Source organism: Strix aluco, chromosome 3, assembly GCF_031877795.1.
Source record: "Strix aluco isolate bStrAlu1 chromosome 3, bStrAlu1.hap1, whole genome shotgun sequence".
Taxonomy (NCBI): domain Eukaryota; kingdom Metazoa; phylum Chordata; class Aves; order Strigiformes; family Strigidae; genus Strix; species Strix aluco.
This window is the reverse complement of record NC_133933.1, coordinates 60,710,071-60,736,100: the sequence shown is the minus strand read 5'-3', so window position 1 is coordinate 60,736,100 and position 26,030 is coordinate 60,710,071. Positions and strand designations below refer to the sequence as shown.

At 38.2% G+C, this 26,030-nt stretch overlaps 1 protein-coding gene across 1 annotated transcript in view; it reads right to left on the bottom strand.

Annotated features, from left to right (window-relative positions):
• Nucleotides 1-26,030, bottom strand: part of ESR1 (estrogen receptor 1) — a 159,558-nt gene that overhangs the window by 113,066 nt on the left and 20,462 nt on the right. The window contains 1 exon segment of the mRNA XM_074818769.1: nt 1,300-1,804. Coding sequence (XP_074674870.1) covers nt 1,300-1,736 — 437 coding nt within the window. The 5' untranslated portion in view covers nt 1,737-1,804.

Below are 26,030 nucleotides of genomic sequence, written 5' to 3'. Positions count from 1 at the left end.
ACCGTTATCTATCATTTCACCAGTCTTTATTCCATCTGCTCCCCAAAATTGATTAATCATTTTTAAAAAGTGCAATCATCATCTGTTTTTTTGGATCAGATTCTTAGTCAGGCTGTCTTTACACTGTCTTTAAGAACATACGTTGCTGTTCACAGTAACAAGTTATATTGTGCAAATAAGTCTGGCACAGTCTGGCCCTCAACAGGGAAAAATAACTTGCTTTTATTTTTTCAGTTCCATTTCTAGCAAACTCACCTGTATCTCTCAAATAAACAGCCAGAGTTTAGGAAAAAAAGATTACATCTAACTTACCTTTGATTCACTTCATGAAGCCCAGTATAACAAGCTGATGCAAAACTATGCTATTAACACTGTGCAGACATTAACAGTGTGGGTATTGGTGTGTATGACTATATTTTCTTGGAAGCTATGGTTCTATCAATTTCTGCCACTTACTTTAAAGATTACATAAATGTTTTCACAACTGACAATAAATATTTAAACTGAGGATTTAATATTCCCCCCCTTCAGAGATATTTTTATCTTTCTATTCCAGACAAAAAAAAAAACAAAAAAAAAAACAAAAAAAACCAAACCAAAACAAACCTTCTATTAAGGGACAAAAATACAAAAAACCCCAAAATCTTCTATTTTGAAATGCAGCATGCTATATTTTTGGTGAATACATGTCACCCTCCAATGAAAAATGAAGGTTAATATGTACACAGCTCTTAGGATAGCTCATGAAGATCATTACTGACTGAAATACTGTCACTGAGTCAACTCTAACAGTTTGATTAGGAAGGATATTGTGCTTCTGAACCACTTCCTATATTCTCTCCTCATACTGTAAAGGAAACCAGAGGAGAAAAATACTCTTACTACCGCCTAAGAGCTGAACAAACAACCACTCACACCCAGAAATCTGTGACGGTGGAAGTCTTTTTAGTATACTTCAGACAGTAATACTAGTATATTACAACAGGAAGTTTGTTTGCCATTCTTTAATCAAATATGATATCATCATTTTCCAGGAAACAAGGAGTTATACTCATTATCCAATTTGTTTCTCATTTATGTACAGTTTTCAAAATTTACAGCTTACAGTCAGAGTGAGCTATGAATTACAGTTCTGGTTTATTCTAAGGTATTTTTTATGGTCTAGGTATCGTGGATGATTCAATTAAAACACACGGTCCTTTACGCAAAAAGAAAATATTAGGGCATACAGATTTCCACATTCTAATTTTTTGAGTTCATCTGCTTAAAGAAGAAAGAAAAATTATCTGTAGCATTTACCTGTAAAAGGCTGGAGGAGCAGCTTCCCTCATCCCAAAGCTGCCCTGTTCGTTTTCAAGGTAATAGGGTACCTGCTGGCTGTGATGATGGATGAAGGGTGAGAGCTGGGGCGCCGTTTGCAAGAACACCACTGGACTTGGTGGGACATTGTTCAGTGAGTGAAATCCTGCCAGACTGCTAGACCCAAAAGATTCAGAAGTAGGGGCATAACTGAGAGTAGTAGAGCTGTACACTGGAGCCGTAGTACCAAAATCGTAAGTGGCTCCTTCTGGGTAGTTAAAAACTCCTGTCTTGTTGCTCTCCACGTACATGTCGCTGAGCGATCTTTCCAGGGGAATCTTCAGCTGAGGTCTGCTCAGTGTCTCCAGTTCGGTGCCTTGAATCTGGTGCAGCAGGGTAACTCCAGAGGTTTTGGTGTGAAGGGTCATGGTCAGCATTAATGGCAGTGAGCAAGGAACATATCTGCTTTTACTGTCAACAGCAAGATCGGCAGCTGGCAGTCCACCTAAAAAAAAAAATACCAGAACCTATTCTGAGGCTCAGCAGAAATCACAATAAAGCAGCACTACACAGGTATTCTTCTAATCTCAGCAAGGAGGAGGGTACAAACAAAAGCAGAGCAAGCACTGAAAACGCACATTCTCTCTCTCCCTCCCTCCCTCTCCCTCTCTAACTTTTAGGAACTCCTCATCTGTACTAATATGCATTACAAGGTGCTGGCCACGAGCCAGGAACTCTTGCCTTGTGCCGACGTTGGTTTAAACATCTTTTCAGAAACAATTACTTTTGGAGTTATAGCAAATAATTGTCCCTCTAAATGTTACTTCATTCTTACTAGTTGTTTAATTTTTCACTTCAGGGTCGCCAGTGCTCCGCAGTAACTAACGGGAAAGAACACTTAATCCAGCCAGGAAGAGTAGTCCAGTGGTCAGGCAGATTACTGCCTTTTATTTCCTCAGCAGGCTCCAATCTATCTGTGCTTATCTCTCCTCCTGTTTGATTCATTTTCATGTTTGCTAGAAATATGTAATGTGTACATTGTAATGACCCTGGGTAGGACTATGCTGTAACTCAGACAGGGCAAAGCAGAACGTGTGTGTGCAAGTGTGCTTGTGTGTGTGTGTGTGCGTGTGTGCGTGTGTAATGAGCCTCAGTCAATAAAACTAGCTAACAAAATTAAAGGGCATATGATATCTATGTAGAATAAAAGGTTTCTTTATTTGCTATTTCTTTATTATTACTTTCATCATTAATAACTTGAAGTCACTAGAGTGTAATAGTAGCATTAAAAAGAAAGGAAAAACTTTAGATTAGCCTCGAAATTTCCCTCTGCTTCTTTTTAGGCTATAAAATGGTGAAACAAAGCATCATTCAGACCTTGCTACAGGAAGATCCTAAAAGTTAGGAAAGAATTATTTGATTGCATGAGACGTGAATTGAATACAGGAAATTCTTTTTCCTAATCCTGTGAACAAAAGGTCAGCAAACTTGAATTCTGAAATCAGACTAGAAAATCAAGTAATCTAAAATAATCAAATGGGATCAGCTTTAAAATAAACTAAAATGCCTCTCAAAGTTATATTTAGAAAAAAAGGGAAGCTAGAGAACATAATGAAAAGGTGTGGCATGCATGTTTCATCTTGCAATCTCATTCCATATAATTCTAACTTTGCACAAACCAGTTCTCCTGAACCAGCTAAATGAAAACCCCGAGAAACTGTTTCAAGCTCTCTAGCTTTATTGATGTGGTCTGTGGTTCAGTCAGTGAAATAGGTTAATGCCAACCCTAAACGCATTAATATAAGGGCTCCAGTTACTACCAGTTACTATGCTCTGAATACTAGCGAAGTCTATGCTATACTTAAAACAACTCCACAGTTACTCAACTCAACCTTCAAAAAACCCAAGAAACCGAAAAACTGAATATGCAGATCACTAATAGCTTCAAGAAAAGTTTACTAAAAATGGTCTTATTTTAGTAATAATACTATATCTTCAGAACTTCTACTAAAATAGCCAAAATTATTTATATTTGCAAGACTATTCTGAAGCAATTTGTACCTCTGCAGGCACACAGCTAAGACAGCAACACACACATAAATATGTACTTGATAGATTTCCTCACCCACCCAGCCACCCTACCTACCCTGTTCAAATTTCAGATCGTAGACTTTGATCAAATAGATAAGCTTGTTTAAATAACACTGGACTAAACATGTTCCCAGTTAAAAAAATAATAATCAGATGATCATACCCAGCAGTTCAGAAAGTCTTCGAAGAGTTATTCTGAAAATATGCCAGACAGTGTGAGAGAAAAAAAGAGAGTGTGCATGTTTGCATAGAGTGGGCGAACATGCATCTGCAGACTCACAAACCAGCAAGCAAGCATAGCTCTCAGCAGCCAGTCTGCTGGGCTACACAGACTGAAATGAATGGCAGTTACGAGTTTAAGGTCAGTCACTCATAGATTTCGTTTCATGCTTCGGTAATACATAGAGAAAGCATTATCTCATATTAAACTGCATAATCTGAGAATTAATGTGAATCTGCCTGCCATAAGAAGTACCCACTTCTAAAAAATGGACTTTAAATTTTTATTTAAAGCATTATCCAACATGTATGCTATGTTAGAATTACTATATTGACATGCAATAAAATGCTCCAGCATAACAGCTATGCAGAAGATCCAAGATATAAGTGTGCACACAGAGAGTTGGCTTCTGAATGCATCCTGCATGCCTTACATGTAGTTTTTAAAAACATGATTAATCATTTTGGGAGGGTTCTGTGTTTTCAGGGAGACAAATATTTAAAATTTCCATCATAAGCAAACAGCATCAAAACACACTGTAGGGTTAAATAAAAGCACCATCACTTCTGCTCCATACCATTTCAGCTAAGGACCCTGTGAGCAGCTTTCCACAAGCCAGTGTGGAAAGTTACAGTCCTGCCCCCATAGAAGGGCTCAGCAATGACGGCTGCAGTATCCCTGCAGCACACAGCCTGGTACAGATCTCAGAAGAAAAAACGTGAGTGCCACCAACAAGATCTTAGGGGCTAGCTGGGAATCCCTGTGATAGCATCCGGTAATGTTTGGCTTACTTTTTCTGTGGAAGAAGATCGAGAGAGGAAGAAAGGTCAAGGGTGTGGCAGAGGGCTAGTCAAACCAAATCCCACGAAGAAGTTGAATTTCTGATTCTGCATACTATATGTGGGATTTTTAGATATAAAAAAACTATGAAATGCAACAGATTATCAGAGGAGGGTATTTTTCTTGTCCTGCACGGTGATGACTATCCTGCCTGCTCCAACTTAACACATGCTGTTAATTCACTCTGCTTTAGAGATGGCACTAGATGCATCTGTTTGTGGGCTCACGCCCCAGAAAAATGAGACATACATTTCTAAAACCTGGTATTTGTGCTTAAAGGCCGGGACTTACTCCACCACCCAGCTTAATCACTCTGATCTATTAGATGTCGGGTTTTACATATTATGAGCACAATATGGAAATGTGCACAGGATATAGCAATAACATTTGGTACTTTTTACCACTGGACATGAAGTCTATGCAAAAATTTGGTTCCGCTAAATCCTGCTTCATGTAGGCCTTTAAAAATATGCAGATCTCATACAGAAGGTCTTGCCTCATTCACTGTGTATTTTTTAAAAAAATCACATGTAGTAATAACAGAGAGTAAATAAAAACATGAATTGGCTGCAGCATCTTCATTCCCAGTGCTAGACAGAAGTGCTCAAAAAATACTTAGTCAACGGGAAATCTACCTTTTCGGATTTGGTAATTTCTCCCCTAATGTGTATTCAACTGCAATCAAGCTGCCCTATGTATTTCTCTGAGCTTAATGAAGGCCTAATATTGTTCTGCAGTTACCAAGCACATACTACAGAAGAAAGTCATCTATCCCAGTCTTCCTCAGACACCCATAAAAAATAGAGGGAAACTGGTTCTACAAAATCTGAAGATTTGGTAAATTTATATCAGGTATAGATTTTTTTTTGCTGGAAGTTTGGGAATATACAAATAAAATTAATGCTGGTTTTGATCCATCCAGATTTATGAATGCATGGTATGCATGCATATGTTAAAACAGGAAAGAAACAGGAAGGAAAGAGAGAATAGCAATTGATAAATACTGAAGAAACAGGAGGGGACAGCCCACTGTGACTGAAAAGCACTACAGACATGTTAGCAAGGAAGGTCAAAGCAGAAATTGCTTCTTCATACACAGTGATTTTTAGGGAGATTGAGTCAAGAGATGAGTTTCTGAAACATAGAGGATTCGGACATTATCCTTGTCATGGAAATGAGAAATTAATTGATTAAATGAATGGAAGTGACTGATTAAATCCTGTGTTCCTCCTTATAAAATGTCAACCTTTATATTTTCCTTTTCTAGATGTGCCAGAGTTCCAGTGCTCAACTCAGATTTTCCAGAGTAAGGAATTTACTCTGAATTACACTAATAAAATACCAAAGTAGTAACAGTAAAACTAAATCACATTTCTGTGGCTCTGTGGTTAAATTAGCATCCTTTACAGCTGAAGAATATTTTGATATGTTTCTAAAGGCAAATTCTGCTCATTTTGATTCACTGATGAACAGTTTGCTTCTAGTTTTGGGATTTTTTTTTTTTTTTTTTGACAAATGACTAGAGTGATCAGATTAAGCTAGCAGTCATGCATAGTGCAGTTTGGCTCAAATGGACAAACAGGAGGGTGCTGAATCAAATTCAGGATTCTTATCATAATAGACAACATGAACGTATTTTCACTTCAAAACTAGAACATAGCTTAAAAAAAAAAATTTAAAAAAAAAGAGAGAAGTAGCCTCCTTCCACTGATTGCAAATAATGTGGCACCAGCAAAATGCACTCAGACACAGAAAAAGGGAAAGGATAGATAACAAAAATTACAGAAACTATTACTCTAATTTATTTAAATAACCAAAAGAAGGTTTGGGAATTTCCAGTGCCATCGGCAATTTACATTAACTAAAAGTCCTGAAAGCCAGTCAGGAAGTGGTAATAGCGTAAGTTCAGTTTATAGGCAGAAAAAAAAAAAAAAAAAGAAAAAGAAAAAACAAAAGGAGGAAGAAACAGCCTGAACAGATTCTTGATTCTGAACAAGAATCTGTTCTTTTTTTGAGGGAAAAGGATATGATAGTAAAGACACTACACCAAGACTATTCAAAATATAGGAATCTTTACAGATAGCAAAACTCCTAATCCTATAATGGGCTTTTTTCAGCACTAGTTTTAGTAAGTATTCCAAAAAAAAATGGTAAGCTCAGAACTTAGAACATATACTATAAATTTTCCATAAACCTGCTGACAGTGAGAGACCATAAACTTCGTCGCTTTGGTTCCACAGCTATAAAGATAGAAGGTTTTTTTTAGCTGCTGCAATTAAAGAAGAATCTATTGCACATAACAGGAGGAACATTATGTTTTTCCAAGATTCCACTGTAACATTACAGAGAAATTATGTTGTGTTTAGTCCAGCGAGGAAACTCCTCAAGATAGGCAGCTGGAGAACAGCACCATCTACCCCACTGCTTTATAAATCTTCTCTGGGAAAAAAAAAAAAAAAAAATAAAGCCCTTGATACCACTAGGCAAAGCAAGAGGTATGCTTAAAAATTCCTTAGGCTCTTAGTAGAGATAAGTACTTCACGCTGTTATTGAGAGGTTTTAACATTTGAAGTTTTATAAATTGATACAAAGATGTATACCTTTTTTTCCCCTATCCCAAATAACTTACCAAAACCATCCATGGCATCAAAAGGCTGGACGAACGATTTTTAATTTGAAATTTATGTTTTAGGTTGATTTTACTGTTAAAAGGAGAACTTATGCTATCAAATATAAGTAGAGAATTGGAGAACATTTGCTCAAAATAGTTCTTATTCCAAACAGGGAACTGTGGAATACAATTATTCCACACATATGTTTATTAATTTACAACATTTAAATATACCTTCAGTTTTACCTATACTTTGTGTGAAAAGATCTATTGCATACTTTGAAATTACCTGTGTAATCAAGAGAAAAATTAGGCTGGGATGTCAGCATAGATTTTTGGTAAAGGATTCTGATGCTTTAAATTTTAAGACTTTGTTTACAGCTATTTGTGATTCTATCAGATTTTAGCCATTCAGGTGGAAATTTTACATGTCAGTGATGAGCTCAGAGATAATAATTTGGAAGTATCTGAGCCAACTGGAAAGAAATTTTTTGCTTTTCCCTCCTTTAAGATGTCTAGAAACCCTTTTTTGAAACAAAAAACACTTTTTGCTGTAGCAAATGATGGTTTTGGAGCAGGAACTTTGAATCTGGCAGGGAGCTGAAACTGTGTGTCACAAAACTGCCTTTTGCTATTCCTCTGAAACACCATCCACATTTGGCCAACTTTTAAACCCTTGAAAATTGCAAGTTTTTAAGAATTAAGATTTCTAAAAGTTCTCTCCTGACTGAGCCTGATCACTCCTCACTCAGACCCTAGTCCTGAGTAGATGGAGCACAAAACTTCCCAAAAGAGTGAATGACATGCTACCATCCAGACTAGTATAGATACAGAAAGTTTGCCCCTTTCATTACTCTTCTCAGGCAGAGTAAGAGCCTGGTCTTAAATTCAGATTACTATGTCAGTTATAATACTTAATTTCAGTATCCAGACATACTGAATTTTCTGACACCAAAATGGGGCACCATCTGCCTTTTCTATTTGCCGTTAGAAACCAACATGTAGAAATGTACCCTTTCCTAAAGAGTAGAAGACATGCTGTAATATAACTAGCTTGTGCATTTCTTCAGTGTTTTGTACCTAAGAAAGATGAGAGAAGATAAGACTAAGTAATTGTGCCCAACTCATACAGAATAAATTACTTACTACATACATAAAATGGGCCAAAATACCCGAGTACTCTGGACAAACTCAAGAGATATTAACAAACACTGATATTTCAAAGAGTTAGCAGATGTTTTCACAGAGGCAGAAAAACAGAAGAAAAAAGACATTTCTCTGTATTCCTACACAAAATGTTAACTACTTGTGAACAAAGATGTTCACTGGTAGAAAAGCAATACTATGATTTAACATTAAGCAACATTCCCTGCTTACTCACAAACACAAGATCTTAACAGACCATGTCTCATGGATCTAGCTTCATCTAAAACCAAGAATGAGCTCTGAAATGCAAAACTGGAGCTTAGAATCCCATGTTCATATTCATTTGTTCTGCTAATATCAAAGACAAATTGAATGGAGTGACTAATCACCATGAGTTACTGTTCTGAAAACAGCCTAGCAAGAAAACTTTGAAAAATCTTCAGAAGACAGCTTTGTATCTATTGAGATTAGCTTAAGGGTAAGCCATCTTCAAAATATCACATATTACCATGTTTGTGCTTCCACAAACAGTCGGAAATGAGCCACATGCCTAACCCCATCTATGTGGTGATATTAAGAAAACTGACTAGTTTTGTTTATGAGATTTGAGGCATGAAAGCCAAGCACAAAATTTCATCATTGCCCAGCCAGGTAAGACAATTGTTGTACAACTTATTTTTAGTTGCCAGAGGGACAGCATGAGGAAACTAGTGCTGAAACAAGCTCCTTAAATCAAGGACCAGGATATCTTGTAGGAGAGATGTAGCAATGGTGTGGGTAGAGGGAGAGATTTGTATCTAAATGAACTCTTAGGAAACCCCTAAAAAAGGTTGCTTATAAAATCAAGCATACTTCCCCAACCTGACAGCATAAGCTTTGCACAAGTACTGACCCTTGAGGCATGGGTTAAGCATGTGTCTTAACTAGAAGACAGTATGAAGAAGCCTCTCAGGTACCATTATAGATTTGTAACTGTGATACCTGTATTCCACATTTGTAAATTCTTTAATTAGTTTAATCTTGAAGTACCCCGGGGTGATTTCAAACTAACTGGCACACACCCCAGTACGACATCCCTATAGAGTAAACCTCTAAACTGATGAAGCACCATTAGTATAACACATAGTACAACACAGTTCTTCAGATCACTTAAAAGATAAGTTGTACCTCTGTTGAAATACACAGCCCAATTTGAACATTAGTAATTCAGGAATCTATGTGGAAAAAACCATCCTTCAGGTATTAGGATTATCAAAAAACCCATCTTTTTGACATGGAAGAATGGCAGACCATGTGGAACACATAAATATTTTTCTTCTCCCCGATTTTGCCCCCACCCCTTCCCCCAGGGTCTTCCATTGTTTCATCAGGTTTGCTTAGCGATGTCAGCTCCATTTGCTAACCAGTCATATTTCATAATTAATTGGCCTCACAGAATTATTTCTCAAGGCTCATTTTCCTGCCAAATGCTTGACTGTGTACTGAGCAACAAGAGCCTCTCAGACCTCAGGTTTAAATATGTGCATGCAAGTGCTCTTGTGCAAGTGCACCCACGAGCGTGAAAAATATGCATGATGACGTTCTCCTCAGGTAAACTGTCTCGGCTCTCTCCTCTCAAATACTGCACTAATAAGACTACTTTTTTCATATCTCTTGATGTAGTTTCAAGTTACACTGCAACTGATACCTAAAGTAGGTCCAGCTCTATTTTTTCAAAAGACATATTTGCTAACAGATGAAGAACTAAAGAGAAACACAAGTGCCCGGCCATTTTGTAATCTCCACACTTAAAGAGGAGGCCTCAAATTAGGCCTATCAATGTGAGACTTCCTGTTATCCTTACTCCCTTTTGGGTGCCCAGTACAAGAAGTAAGACCAGAGGCCCTAAGCTGGTCAGGATATATAAGCACAACCTCGGGTAGCAGGGCCTGCTTAGATTGTAGGAAAAAAGACTCAGGGAGACCTTATTGCTATCTACAACCATCTGATCAGAGAATACAGAAAACACAGAGCCAGACTCTTCTTGGAAGTGCACAGCAACAGTCCAAGAGGCAACAGGTCACAAGTTGGACTATAGGAAATTTCAATTAGATACTAAGTACAAATGTTTACCATGAGAGCAGTCAAATACCGGAACGGGCTGTCCAGAGATGCTGGGAACTGCCTGTCCTTTGAGGATGAGACTCAACTTTGAGTTCAAGACTCAGGTGGACAAGTACATGAACAACTTGATCTAAAAATACCTTATTTGAGCAGGGGTTTGGACTGTATGACATCTTGACATCCCTTCCAATTTATTCTATGATTCTATGCATCTAATACACAGATCTGCAACAAAATACTCAGAAGATATTAATTACTTTGATGATGGTCTATTTCCCCTTCTTCACAGTTGCCTGATTTCAAGATTCTGTTTCATGGTTTCAACCCTTCTGGTGCTCTTTCATTAAGACATCTGCCTTTTTTAATTGGTCTTCTATTTTCTCTAAATGAGATAGGAATTAAGGAAGCTCCATGGGCAAATTCAACCTTCCCCTCAATTCATCTACTCACTGGCCCGATCAATGTATTAGAGTCTCAGTTCTATCATAATCTGAGTTAGGGAGGAAAAAAAATATCCCTTGGCCTCACTGTACCTTCTTAGCATTTCTGTAAACTGCTCCAGTCCTTATCCAAAATATCTTTGTTGCCCATTGCTCCAGTAAAGGACCTACCTGTTCTCAGTAGTCAATGGCACCCATATGTTTGAATACCCACCAAGACTGAAGTGATAAGTAGTCAGCCATCTTTTGTGGCTCCACAAAATAAAACCAGCTGCCTCTTTTGATGGAGATGGCTGCCTTCATCTGTTTAGTTCACTCTATCAGTGTTTTTCCATACATACACATGATGCAGGGACATGTACAGTAAAGTGATCAGTGTCCAAGTGTTAGAAGGTAGAGCCTCATCCCAAACCAGAAGACTGTAGAATCAATCTTATGGCATGACCTAGTTTCTTCACTCTATTTCTCTCCAGTAATGGTATTCAAATATACTACATCTGGTTTTAACACCTCCACATTCACATTTCCTTCCTAGAAGATGATCCTCCAATTGAAAGGTCCTTGTGGTGAGGCTAACTCTATAACCTCACAAAGTTATACTTACTGTGACCATAAGGCCAAGATAACTCTTCACCCAAATGGTTTGGAAAAGTCTTGGTGCTTCAGCATCCCATTCCTGTCTACCAGCTACTGGTAGCACAAGGCCCTCATTTTCTAAGCATCTTCAGAGAAATAGATTTGCCTTAGTTATTCCACTAATCACCATCAATCTTCTCTGCTATTGCAAGCATGCCTACATGTACCTGTGAATAATCTGCAGCCAGCACATCAAGTCCTCTTGTGTACCTTAGCTACTCTCTATCCAATTAGAGATTATCACAGAGCCACTGGACTGCTGCAGTGCCACACAAGGAAGGTGTGTCAATTTACCTCTGGGCCTATTCTCACAAACCTCAAGTCCAAAAGGAAAAGTCCACAAGGGGTATCAGTTGTTGAACTAATCAGTGTTCTACACATTTTCCTGTATTCTCTCTTTGATGTAAAGAACTGCCTTGTTATTGCCCCCACTGGTCCAGCAACAACTACAGCCACATCTGAGTGGCTCATTGCTGCCACTAGCAATTCATCTGGCACATACTCTAGAAAAGCATGGTCAGACAGCAAATGTTCATTAAAAATTATAATGTCCAGCAGGGAAGGTACTGGCTGCAGTCATCCTGTGCAGACCCCAAGTGAAACAGCAAATTTTTGAATATTCTAGATAGAAAAAGCATGGTAGATGTTGTAGGGAAAGATGTGAGTGAACAATCCATCAGGCCTTTGTAACTGGGAGCTGTATCTTCTGTTCTGGTGTACTTCTTAAAATTCTCAATTACCAGTTAAGAAAATACTTCTCAATTCTAACAAAAATTCAGCCCTTTTAGAAGAGAAGTCTCAATAGGAGGTTTGCTCAGAAGATATGATTCCATTTAAGTAGCAGAAATGTACCATCTATATTAAAAGATGCATTTTGGAGCTAATTAGCAGCTTCTTCCACTACAGTTATTGTGAAATCATGCAGGACCAGGAGTATCTTGAAAGGAATCCTTATAAGATGTTCTCTGATACATTTACATTTTTTTATTTGAAAAAAGTAATAGGGACTGTATTAAATATATAGTCCTAAATAAGGTTGTGCTATATTATCTTCTGTGATAATATGAATCAGTCACTGTCTTCAGTTGAACTGATCATGATGAGCTAAGTTAAAAATTAGTTTAAGTGCTTTCCTGGATCAGGGCCTAAATCTCTGATCCTCACACACATCTCCAACCATCAGAGAAGTCCAAAATTAACATCCACAGAGGTTATATCTCATTCTTTGGGAATAACTTGCAACCTTTCCAAAATTCTGTTTCTGTGATATAACATATACTCCTTACTCCAAAGAAGAAGTCCAATTTTAAAACTGACTTAACAAGCCTGCAAGCATGGCCAATGGAATCTGAACCAAAAAGCAATGAGAAACACTCAGTTCTATAGCGATTGTTATTTGTTCTCAGGAGCACCTAAGATCACCATCAGAAATTAAGTTCTTGTTGTGCTAAGTGCAATGTATACTTAGAATAAAGAATGTTTACTCAATAGCCCAGATTTAAATATCCAGGCTTATACTAGTGACTGAAAATAACACCCTTAAAGAAAGTTTCTCCATTTCTTCACAAAACTCAAATAGACCTGATAATGTATCTCCTGCTTCCATTATGAGGTTGCATTGTTTAATAAAATTGGTCTATTTTCTAAACTCTAAATATAAAATCTTTTGATCAAGCTATCAAGCAATTCAACAACTACAAATACAAGAAAGCTCTACAGAACTAAAGAATTAGCACCAAAAGCAACCATTCAAGAAATCAGGGAGATACAAAGTAAGTAATTGCAAAGGACACTCACAAACTAGCCATAATGTAATGGCAGCATCCATATATGTTACAGCTGATAAAGACCTCAGTTCTTGCCAGAACAATCACAAACAACAACAAAATCATACAACTTCAGTGTTGTCTAACCAGCATCAAACAGAAAATGGTGTCACAATCATCTGCAATACACTCCGTCTCAAAGAGATGAGAATCAAAACCCATCCAAAAAAAAAGGAAAAGCAGGGTAGGAAAAAACCTAGGATTCTGGTTGGTGAAAGCCTTCAAAGTCACTTCTATGCTTCTGTAGAAAGACAAAAATGCATTGTCATCTGTCAAGCGGAACAAATAGGACCTTAGTGATTCAGTAACAGTTGTGCTCTTTTGGCAGATATTAGCTTGTTTAAGGCAGGAAAGATCAAAGGAAGTAACAGGATGCCAACAGAATAAAAAAAAAAAAAAAAAAAAGGTCAAAGTTATTTATTATTTCAGCATTCCCCTATCTTTATTTGTTCTTCCACCATTTTCATTGTTTTGTGCAACAAGATGGTCTTCCTGAAACAGAGCAGTCAATAATTTAATGCAATGGTTCTTCTGCAATACAGACTCTCCTATAAGTTCAGAAACCCATCAGAGCAATAGGTTTCCTACTCCTAAGGGTGTGTGAAATACACAGTTTCATATACTCGTCACAGTGCCACAACTTGTCATGAGCACAGGGTACATTGCCACTTTCATGTGGGCACAAATGATACCACTAGCCAGAACCTGGGCAGATCAAGAAAGACTGCCAAGCCCTGGGGGTGCAAGTGAAAAGTATTGGTGCCCAAGTTATCTTTTCTTCCACTTTACCAGTTAGAGGAAAGGGTGCAGTCAAAAATAGACATATAATGCAAATCAACTTCTAGCTTCGTGGCTGGTGCTGTCATGAGGGCTTTGGTTTTTATGACAATGGGACATTCTTCAATGACTGTAACCTGTTTAGAGAGGGATGGGATCTACCTGTCTAGAAGAGGCAAGGGAATCTGTCAGGAGGCTGGCCAACTTGGTGAGGTGGGCTTTAAACTGTAGGACTCAGGAGTGGGGTCCAAGGTGGCGATGCTTACACCATTTCAACCAGCTGGGGAATAAGCCAGGCCAACCAGAGCAGCAACAAATGTTCCTTAGCTGCCTCCCAAGATGTGAACCAGAAGACCAGCTACCTCAAGGGTATGTATACCAATGCACAGAGCCTGGGGAACAAACAGGAAGAACTGGAGCTCCACACCCAGTCAGAAAGCTATGATATCATAGGAATAACTGAAACATGGTGGGACAACTCACATGACTAGAGGATCACAATGGATACCTATAGGGTGTTTTGTAAAGACAGGCAGGGAAGAAAAGGTGGAGGAGTCGCACTCTATGTTAAGAAGAGCCTTGAATGTGTAGAAGTCAACTACAGCGATTATGGAAGCCCTATCGAACGCCTCTGGGTTAAGATCAGAGGGGTCATCTCCAAGGGGGATCTTACAATAGGCATCTGCTACCGACCTCCAAACCAAGATGATAAGGCCAATGAAACAATATTTGGGTGACTTAAGCAAGCTTTGGATCAACAGAACCTGATTCTGATGGGTGACTTCAACTACCCAGACATTTTTTGAAAGAACAATACAGCATCTTACACATAATCCATCAAGTTCCTGGAATGTGTAGAGAACTGCTTCCTCATACAAATGTTAGACATGCCAACCAAGAATGAGGCACTGCTGGACTTGCTGCTCAGAAACCAAGAAAAGCTGCTTTATAATATCTCAGTGATAACTTTGGCTGCAGTGATCACAATATTGTGGAGTTTGGGATCCTGCTGAGCATGTTGAAGGTTAGTACCAAGACAAAGGTTTTAGATTTTAGAAGAGCAAACCTCAGCCCACTCAGAGTTCGGTTGGGAGGGATTGCATTGGAAGCTTCCATGGAGGATAAAGGAACTAGTGAGTGCTGGGAGTTTTTCAAGAATGCTCTCCTGGAAGCACAAAACTAGATCATCCACTTTAAAGGTAAGGGAAGTAGGGAGAGCAAGAGGACCCCTTGGCTTAACTGTGAGCTTCTGAGTCTGCTCAAAACGAGAAGAGAAGTGTATCAGAGATGGAAAAGCAGATGAACACCCCTTGAGAACTACAAGGGCACTGCCGGGGCATACAGAGATGCAGTTAGAAAAGCAAAAGCCCAGCTTGAATTGAAATTGGCCAGAGGTGTCAAAAACTACAAGAAAGGGTTCTTTCAGTATGTAAACAACAAGCATAAACAAGGAAGATATTGGCCCACTGTTAAACAGGAGAGGTGAATTAGTCACCAATAACACTGAAAAGGCAGAAGTTCTCAACACTTTCTTCATCTCTGTCTTTACCAGCACTCTTGGGCCCCAGGCCTTGGGAACAAAAATCTAGGTCAATGCAAACACAAACCCACCGTCAGTGAAGGATGAGTTGCTATGCAAACTATTACAGGAGCTTGACCCCTACAAATCAATGGGCCCTGATGTTATCCACCCAACAGACTGATGTCATTACGGGGCCACTTTCCATAATCTTTGAGAAATCGTGGAGATTGGGGGATGTCCCAGCAGCCTGGAAGAAGGCTAATGTCATGCCCATCTACAAGAAGGGCTTAAAGGAGGATTCTAGAAATTATAGGCCCATCAGTCTTACTTCAATCCCTGGAAAAGTTATGGAATGAATCCTCCTGGGGGCTATCACAAGTCAAATGAAGCACTTCACTGGGAAAAGCCAGCACAGATTCACCAAGGACAAATCATGCTTAACAAACCTGATCACCTTCTATGACAAAGTAACCTGCTCAGTTGATGTGGGGCAAGCAGTGGACATTGTCTACCTGGATTTCTCCAAGGCTTTCGATACGGTTCCCTACAGCCTCCTACCAGAAAAACTGATGTGTTACAGTCTATACAAGTGATCTGTGTGGCAGGTGGGGAACTGGCTGACAGGCTGCACCCAGAGGGTGGTAGTAAATATCTCTTTTTCAAACTGGAAATCTATCACAAGTGGGGTTCCCCAGGGATCAATATTGGGCCCAATACTGTTTAATATCTTCATAAAATATCTGAATGATGGGATACAGTGTGCCCTGAGGAAGTTTGTTGATGATACCAAACTGAGTGGGGAAGTAGACACTTCAGAAGGGAGAGCCACCCTGCAGGAAGACCTGGATAGTCTGGAATAGCGGGCTAACAAAAATCTTATGAAGTTCAGCAAGGACAAGTGTGAGGTCTTGCACCTGGGAAAACATAATCCAGGAGTGCAGCACAGACTGGGATCTACTTGGCTGGGGAGCAGCTCTGCGGAAAGGGACCTGGGTGTCCTGGTGGACAACAAGCTCAGTATGAGCGAACAGTGTGCTGCAGCTGCAAAGCAAGCCAACAAGATGCTGGGTTGCATCAACAAAGAGCATCACCAGCAGAGATAAAGAAGTCATCATCCCACTCTACTCAGCGGTTGTCAGGCCACACCCGGAATACTGTGTTCAGTTTTAGTCCCCGCTATACAAAAAGATGTGGACAGGCTGGAGAGGGTCCAGAGGAGGACCACAAAGGTCTGGGAAGCCTGCATATGATGAAAGGCTCAGAGAATTGAGATTCTGAGAGAATTGGGTGAATATTATGGGTAGACTTCTGAATCTACAAATTTTTTGGCTTTGTTACTTCAGTGACTTGTACTGACAAGAAGTCTGACAAAATGAGTGAGGAGAGCCAGCCTGCATGGGTGGCTTCATCAAAGCCGTTTAGAGTAATACCTAAGCCAATCCATAATACATTTGTTTTACTGACTTCCAAATATTCTTGCAAAAGCTTCAAAATTATATCTTTCCCTGGGTAAGTGGGAAAGTTAGTAATCCTTGCTTTTGGGACTACAGAAGTTCCTTCAGGCCCATGAAAAAATACCATACAATCCATAGAGCTAACAATCTGTTACACATAACACTCAAAAACCGTCCTTTTGAGCACAATTCAGTAGCCTAAATAGTAGCCATTTCATGTCATTTGGGTCACTCTAGGATACCCAAGACACTACATGAGGCTGGCATTTATAGCCAAGTAGTTAGAAGAGACCTATGATTTCTGGAGAAACTTTGTGTGGGCAACTGGCAGTTATATCTCACAGGCTATTGTGCTTCTATTGATATACATATATACATACATACATGTACAGTATGTGTGTGTATATATGTACTTTTATATATATAGTATATGTATGTGTATATATATGTGTATATCAATAGTAGCACAATGGCCCGCAGCTATACATACATATGTGTGTATATCTCTGAGAGGTCTGTTTTGGGGGAAAAAAGCTATAAACTTTCTACTTGTGCCCTTTTTATACTTATAAAACAAACAGCAAAAGGTGAGTCAGAATATTTTGCCAGTATAGCTTACCCATAAACAGAGGCAAAGGCGTTACTTTTTCATAGAAGTTCACTCACCTTAAAAAATCTATCATCATGATAAAAGGCTTTCCTTTGTCTTTTATTACATATATCTTTCATGTTTGTAGTTTCAGGTGAGGTGTGGCCTACTCTGTTCATAAACTGACACAGGCAATGTAGATTGCGTTTCCATTTGGCATTAAGGTCTCTTCTAGTATTTGCTTTACTACCACGTCCTATATGGAACTCCAAATAAATTTCAAATATATTATTTGAACATATTATAACTTTTACGCCATATAAATTAAAGACAGCTTTTATAAACATGAATTGATTGTACTATTTATCTACCTTAAAAAAAAAAAAAAAAGTAGTAACACTTAGGTATTTTCAAAAATGCTTTGGTTTCTGAAACAGATACATCCATTATTAGCTTTCCAAACAGAACTTGTTTTCTTCTTGTATTATCAACACACTTTACTTTAAAAAATAGCAAATTTTGATAATGTTCAAATTGAAATTTGGCATAGAGTTATCTTCTGTGGTCTTTTCATTTCATGAATTAAAGGCAGCATAAAAGCATTAATTTTCCTTTTCCATGCTACTGTCAATGATTTGAATTGAATTATTCATATTGATTTAGATTTTCTTTGGAGACTTACTGATCATCTACAATTGACTGAAAGATATGATATTCAAACCAAACTACAAGAAAATTTGAACTCTACCAGTTCTCCAAAATGAACACAAGCATAGTGTTGGAGATACCAAGGAGGCTCAGATCTACTAAACTTACATGATTCAAATTCAGTATATGAAGGAATGTGAATACCTGATATACAAATGTAGCACTTTGTGGAAAAGTAAAACACTGACTAGTTGAAAACTGATACCTAGATTTGAAACCTTTACTCAATAATGTTGTCTGAATAGCTCTGCAGAACTAATTACAAGAGCACAACTAACTAGGCTGAAGTGACTGGAAGTGGACTGGAGGAGATGTGAAATATCTAATAGCCACACTGGTTCAGAGTGAGGATCTCTACAGCCCTGTAGTCTTGTCTTCAGCAACAGTGGCTACAAATGGATGCTCAGAAGAGAAAAAACAGGACAAGTATATGGGCTTTCTCCTATATAGTCTCCTAGATTCTATTTTCTGCTCACAGGATTTGCTGAGCCTAATCCAGTTGTCTATTCCACAATCCCAAATGGAACTATCTTTAAAGTTGTTTTCATTCTCCTTTGAACCTGTACAAACTGTTTGCATCCATAACAACCTTTGTCAGGGAATCTCATAAATCCCTACTGTGTGGGAAATTACCTCCTCTTGCTTGTTCTAAACCTGTTTTCTTGAAGCTTCACTGCATGCTCTAGGGGTCATTCTCTTTTTGGAAAAACTACTTAACACCCAGTCCCTATCCATTCTCATCATTAAATCCAAAACTGGGATCAAAAAAGACCCATCAAACCACCTCTGAAGACCCCTGGAGGAACCTAAAGTCATTAAACATCTCCCTGCTTTATCTGAAAGTCTCCCATAGCAGCTGGGTGCCCAGTTTCATGACTAAGGCAGGCTGGGACATGAAAAAGTGGCAGAACAGCACTAAAATTCTCTATGGACAATTTAGGAGCACTCTGAGCATGTCTAACACTTACAGCAATGCACTAAAAGTAAGTGGTAAAAATTTGACTAGAAGCAAGACTAGCCTGCTGGTTAGAAATTTCACAGGGGAAAATGAAAACTTGTGTTTTGATCCTGCTCCCAGAACTATTTGTGCTTTATTCAAAGTCTGCTTTCATATAAAACTCACAAAATAAGTTTTAGATGAACCCTGTAATGTACAACCTCAAAAATACAGGAAGACTAACAATTCCTCTTGGGGTCTATTTAACCTCAAACAGCTTCATGCAAAGTATACATGCTATGTAGAGTCCATAGCACCAAGAGAGAAAAGCAGGCTCAGAAACCTACCAGAGACAGGGTACGTAGCCATCCCTTGCCACCATTAAGGCAAAGTTTCTGCCTGTGAAAGAGACAGAATCTGGGAAAATGCTCATTAGATCACTAGATCAAAACAAGATTTGTATTTCTGATAACCCTCTCTGGACTCATCCTTCCTTGAACACTTATCTAAGCGTGAAGTCAAAGAAACAAAGCACTCCACATTCTCATTATGGTCCTAGATGACAATGATACAAACACATGTAACTCATTCAAAACATAGGAAAGCAATTACAAAATGTTCTCATATTTTCTGGGTGGAGGGATTAAGGTATTACATTTACATGAATTACGAGTTTCCAACTGAAAAACAGAAACTATTTTTCACCAGAATATTTACCCTCACTAATGACTAGCTTCCTGCCAAATTTTCAACTAATGGTTATTTTTACATGTAAACTACTAGCATAACTTTAATATTTTGGTGAGTGATAAAAAAAAGAATTCTCAAGCGAATCTGCCACATCACTCAGAGCTTACCTTAGTTTTATATTTGTACATGCAATTGCAGACCTTGGTTGATACATCATAAAAACAGTACTCCAGTGCTGTAATACCATGAAAAACAATGACTAACTTGCTGCTAGTTTGTTTACTTATCCTCACTAAAGTAGGCTCAGTAATTCATAAAAAGCGTTCATCCATGACCCTTTTGTGCCTGACACATCCAAAATTTTTCACTTTCCTATGTCATAATATCATATACATCCTGTATGTGCGTAGTAACCCACCCAATCTCTCAGTATGATTTATACGCTAGCACTAAACAGGGTTCTCAGAACTGTTTATAAACACTAAATGTCAGGAATAGTTTTCCTCATACAACACACGGAAGTTGCGGGGTTTGTTCAACACGTACCAATTTAGTAACAGAGCAGTCTGAAACCTAGAAAAGAGATAATGGTTTATAGTTTGTTGATCTACGTGCATTTCCTCATTGAATATCATCCATTAATAAAGTGTATGACTCAAAGGCCACTACTACATTCAATGTAATTTTGCAGGATAAGAAATTCTAACAAAACTAAGAAATCTGGAGCTGAAATAAGGCGACTTTTGAAAACCAAAAACTATTGAGTTGATATTTGTGCCAGCCAACTGCACAATCTTATTTTAGCTGCTCAAAGGTAGTAAATATCAACGGAAATGCTTCCTGTAAAACAGAAATGAAAGCATAGAAGATACCGTTGTACAATAATCCAGTCATCTGTCAGCATTTCACTAGAGGATCTGCAGTTGAACCATATGCAACTCCACTGAGAAGGGGTAGGATTAGTCAAAATAGTCTGAGAGCGACTCTAAGTGGTTTAATAAATAAATAAAAAATATTCCCCCCTAAGACATATTTTCCAATTGTGCAATTTTCTTCTGTGGCTACTTAGCAACAGCAGTCATTTTCCATACAGGAATCCTCCCGGTACATTGAAAGAGCTCCAGGCAAACTACCATGTACAATATTCATTATTCTGAATGCACAAGTGGAAAAAAGAAAAAAAAAAAAAAAAAGGGGGGGGGGGGGGAAGTACTACATTCAGAATAACACTTTATTGTTTGGCAATTGTTACAAAATATCTTTTGCCTATACTCCAGACACAATTTTTGACTTATTAATCATAACTGGCTTTTCTCAATATAAAAAAAGAAATGCTAAAAATCTGCAAATCACTACCATCAGTCCATTGCCACAGCATTCAGCCACGTTGGGAGCCATCGTGCAGTTCAATAGCTCTGCAACCATTTCAGATAACATTTTCTACAATCCTAGTTGGAATAAGTGATTCAACATCAAGAATGTTGGACCCTTGCCTTCCCTAGTGTGTCTAAGGATACCAGCAGCCATAGTACTTTGGGAACAAAAAATAGAATGTTTAGAAAACTTAATGTGGACAGAATCATACCAGTTCATCATCAAAATATACCTATTGCAAGATCAAATCCACTTCTAGTTCATTATAATTTAGTAGCATTGTGGTTACTCAAAGGTGCCAATTAAAATCTGGCTGTACTTTTTAAGCTCCATCTGTTCTCTCTTTCTCTCTTACCCTGTTGTGACACTGGTTGAGATTGCTACCGTGTAATGACTATGAACACAGTTCAGCAAAATCTTTAAGCATGTGCAAAATGTTTGTGAAAATTCTTAAAGCTGTACCAAGGTTTGAAACGTTGATAAAACACAGATCCTGCACTCTCTTAGACGTTCCAGATTTCAAGTCCTTTTTGGCGCTGTTTTTCAACTTTACAACATTCTAATAAAATCATAGACAAATGAAGCAGTGTTTTCTGTGCTGGTATACTTTGAGCACTCTCCTTAATCTTTCAACATTGTATCCTTGTTTCAACATCCGAGGATTACATTAGCTTTTTGTCACATTTTGCATAGGTAGATCACGGTTGCTTGGTCTCTCAATACTCTTTCCAGAGCCATTGTTTCCTGAGGCACAGAATGAGATTATAATAAATGTGCAAATACAACGTTCGCTTGGCTCATTCTATGATTGACGCTCAAGGTCCTGCTTCCCTGACTGGCTGCAGTGTCGTACTTCTAATCTCACTCCTGGGATCACTGCTGGAGTGATCCAACAAGCTCAGGCAAGGATTGCAAATTCTGCTGAGTTTCTGGAAACACAAGCGCAGGTGATAATGCCATTTGTTATAGGGTTCCCTTCACATATACAGTATGTATACATACTCAGTTCAGTTTTCCCCTTCCAGAGCAGCTCTATTCCCCTGAACCCAGAATGACTTGCATCTTCTTCAACTGCAACTAGGTACAAAAATTGCACATCTTATCACTCAGGTACACTGATACAACCGTCTCATTATCCAGGACATAAAATATACTGAGAACTAACTGTGCCTCAGTGCTGCATGGGTGTCATGAGTCCCAGCATCACGTGCTATGGATGCAATCAGCAACTCTAGAGAGGGCTAACTTTGAGTTAGTTCATTGGTGTGGTCCACACAGACAATATGAGAACAACCTAAGGGCTTATTTACTTTGGAGGAGATGGATCACTCTATAGTCCAGTACAAATAAACATATTTGCATGGAAGAATACTGCTGCTACTCCAAAACTTCTAGATAAATGAAAAGTTTCTTGCATGCTAATTAATGCCTACTGAAAAGGGGACAAAAAAGGAATTTGCAATCAGGCTGAACAAACTTCCCTACAAATACATTTGCCTCTACTTGATTATGAGTCACTGTAGATAGGCAAATTAATTACCACACTCCTTTCCTAGCTTAACTCACTAAATCTTTGAAAGGTTTGCAGGCTTTTACTTTGAAGACAATGATGAAGTATTATTGTCACATTGATACCTCAGTGACTAGGAGAGAATTAATTGAAACATGTAAAAATTTGCCCAGAATTAATGCTTTCAGCAGACAAAGTAGCGTACCACTGCTACAATGCTCCTGCAATCAGCACTTATGACTAGTGGTAAAAGTCAAGGTTGACAATGGAAAGCATATGTGAAACAGCACACTGCTTTAAGCTGATTCGTTCTGATCCCTTTGAAGACAGTAGTAGTTTGGCTTCAAACTTAAATTAAAACTTTTTAAGACCTTAAAAATAAAAACTAGGAAACAACTCTGGAGCTAGCGATATTGGTTATAAAAGTAGTCCATCTGAATTAGAAAAAAACATTCTCTAGAAAAACTGCAAAAGGGAGGAATTTGTCTAAAAGCAGATAAAAGCTGGCACTCACTGAAAATACATCATAATCACTACCATTTGAAATACAAATTCTGGGGGGAAAAAAAAAAAACAAAAACAAAAACAAAACAAAACAAACCCCAACCAAACAAAAACCCCTTCAGACACATTTAATTATCCACTCAGAATAACTGTGGAACTGTTGTTCTAGGATAAAATCCCATGTTATTTAAGCTAAATTAGAATAAGGTAATTTTACTAGGGTGGGGAGGATCACCCAATAAAAAGCTTTAACGAAACGACTGAAGACAACAACTATTTCAGTTAGATTTCCTAGCAGAGACAAATTTGCATAAAACAGAACACAGTAGACCGTTCTCTGGATGATCCACTGTAGGAAAGTGATGAAGCAGAAAGTGGTATTCCCTGGAGCAGTAGGGTTATAAATTTAAAAAAAAAAAAGCAATATGCTGAGCTATTTCATATAGGAAAATGGGCAGCTGTCCAAATTAGGAATAGGTAGATGTAAGTAACCTGTGCTTACCTTTGATTTCACCACTGAAAAAGCTGTCTTGGAGTATTTAGTTTTAGGATAATGTTATCACAGTGTATTGCAGGAAATCTGAACATCATAAAGATGTATTTTAAAATCAATATAAGGACAGAAAATGTTGTGAAATTTGTGAAATCATTTCAGGACTTAGCTATGAAACTCTATTTGCTATGGCTCTGCTAGTTGTATATTCCAGTGACAATAGATGTTAACCTTCATTTGGACAGGGCAGGGAGGGGCTAAGTGACAGATAACCACTCACTAACCACATATCTGGTTTGTAAAAGGAACCTCCTATGTACAGAATAAAAGGAACCTCCTATGTACAGAATAAATTTCAACCTCTAAGAATATTGGTCTGAAGCAACAGCAAATTTGAACTAAAAAAACCTTAGTGAACACATTATACAATGTACCCTTTTCCAGAGCTTCCAAAAGAGAAAGCAAAAATTAACAAGCATAAAAACATAGGCTTCATAGAGGTGGGTAGTCAGACAATGTATTTGGATATGTGCCAAGAGTCTGAGATGAAAAAAAGAATGAAGAGTAAGACTTTGTACAGATTCAGAGCTGTTGAGTGAGCAATGAAATTAGAAAGCTTTGTGTTTTCTGCATTAGATGACTGTTGGTCTGAAATTAACTGAAGCCTGTGCTTTTTTCTCACTCAACACGCTGAGTGGGTTTTGGCAGATACTTCTGCCCAATGACAATGTTGAATTAACATCATGTATAATATCACTTGGAAGAGTGTTTTTTACCAGTGAGCACCATTTTGAAACTGCCTCTTTAAAGAAAATAAATGTCTGAATTAATTCTGGAGCACTGTAGCAGTAACAGTTGTCAGCAGAAATGTCGACCTTATGGGTTAGAGTGAAACAGGGTAGCCATCCATGGATTCTAAGAGAAAGATAATGGGCACAAGTGTACTAGCCTAACTGGCCTCTGACAAATACAGTCTCTCAGGTAGAAACTGCCATGGGAGACCCTGGAACTTCCCTCCTCTGAAAATAGATGCCACCTTCATTCTCACAGTTCATGAGTGTGGTTTATTAAGGCAGGATTAAAAAAAAAAAAAAAAAAAAAACACACACACAACAGGTACTCCACTCACAGATGTCTGCATACATAGATATCTTTCCACAACAATACCATTTTTCTCAGTTGCAAAGCTCTAGCATTTCAGATTAAGAACAGTATTATGAAGCTTACACAGAGGTCTAGTCGACAGCACAACTTGTTTCTCTTGCAACCATGTTTTGGGCAGCAGAGTGTACTGCCATCATTTCCTTCATTTCAAAACTAGGTATTTCTGTCATCTTCTAACTTCCTTGACTACCAGTCACTAAAACATGGCATCCAGATTTTCATTACCCTATTTGTCTTCTAGGTCACCCCTTATTCACACTGTTAGTAATACATTGGAAAAGAAAGATACTGCCACTAACTCAGGAAGCCTCTGAGCTGCAAACTGATGTATACTGGAGGAGCATTCTTGGAGAAAAATGATCCTAAATTGATTCTATTCTTATATCCTTAAATATGCATCCACTTTTACCACTGCTGGAGACAGGACATTGTGCTACATAAACATCTGATCTGACCCAATGTAGCCATTCTTTTGTTCTTGAAGTTCATTCAAATCAAACTGTTTGCTTAGCCTAATATACTATTTCTGCTTCAGAGATGAAATCAAATGTCTTTGATCTCATGGATTATAGGAAAGCAAGGTATAAGCAGACTGCATCTTACATATGTGAGAAAAGTAGTTTAGAAATGTTCTACCTTCATTCTCCATAGGAGAATAGCATTTTTTTAAAAGTCAGGTATATGGACAAGAGTTATCAGCTTAGAAATGCTCTACATCGTTTGATGAAAACACATAGGAGAATAGCATTAAAAAGCCAAGTATATGGCCAAGAATTAGCAAGTCTATATGACGTATTTTTAACCAGTTTACCAAAACCAGAGAAATCTCAAACTAGAGGGAAACATGCCATAAAGTCTCTGTATCATCCACAGAATACAATCTTGCAGATATATCCTTATAACCACTGTTCTCCTCTGAGCACAGGAAGACCCTTCCTTCTAGCTTCTTATTTTGTAGAAATCAGACACATTCACACAAGATCCTGAGCCATTTCCTAGAGAGAATCCTCTCTAAAGCAAGTGTAAAGAAATTCTTCTGGAAACTTTCAAAAGCTGCAAACTACTTCCAAGTGAATATTACCAGGAGCTAAAAAGT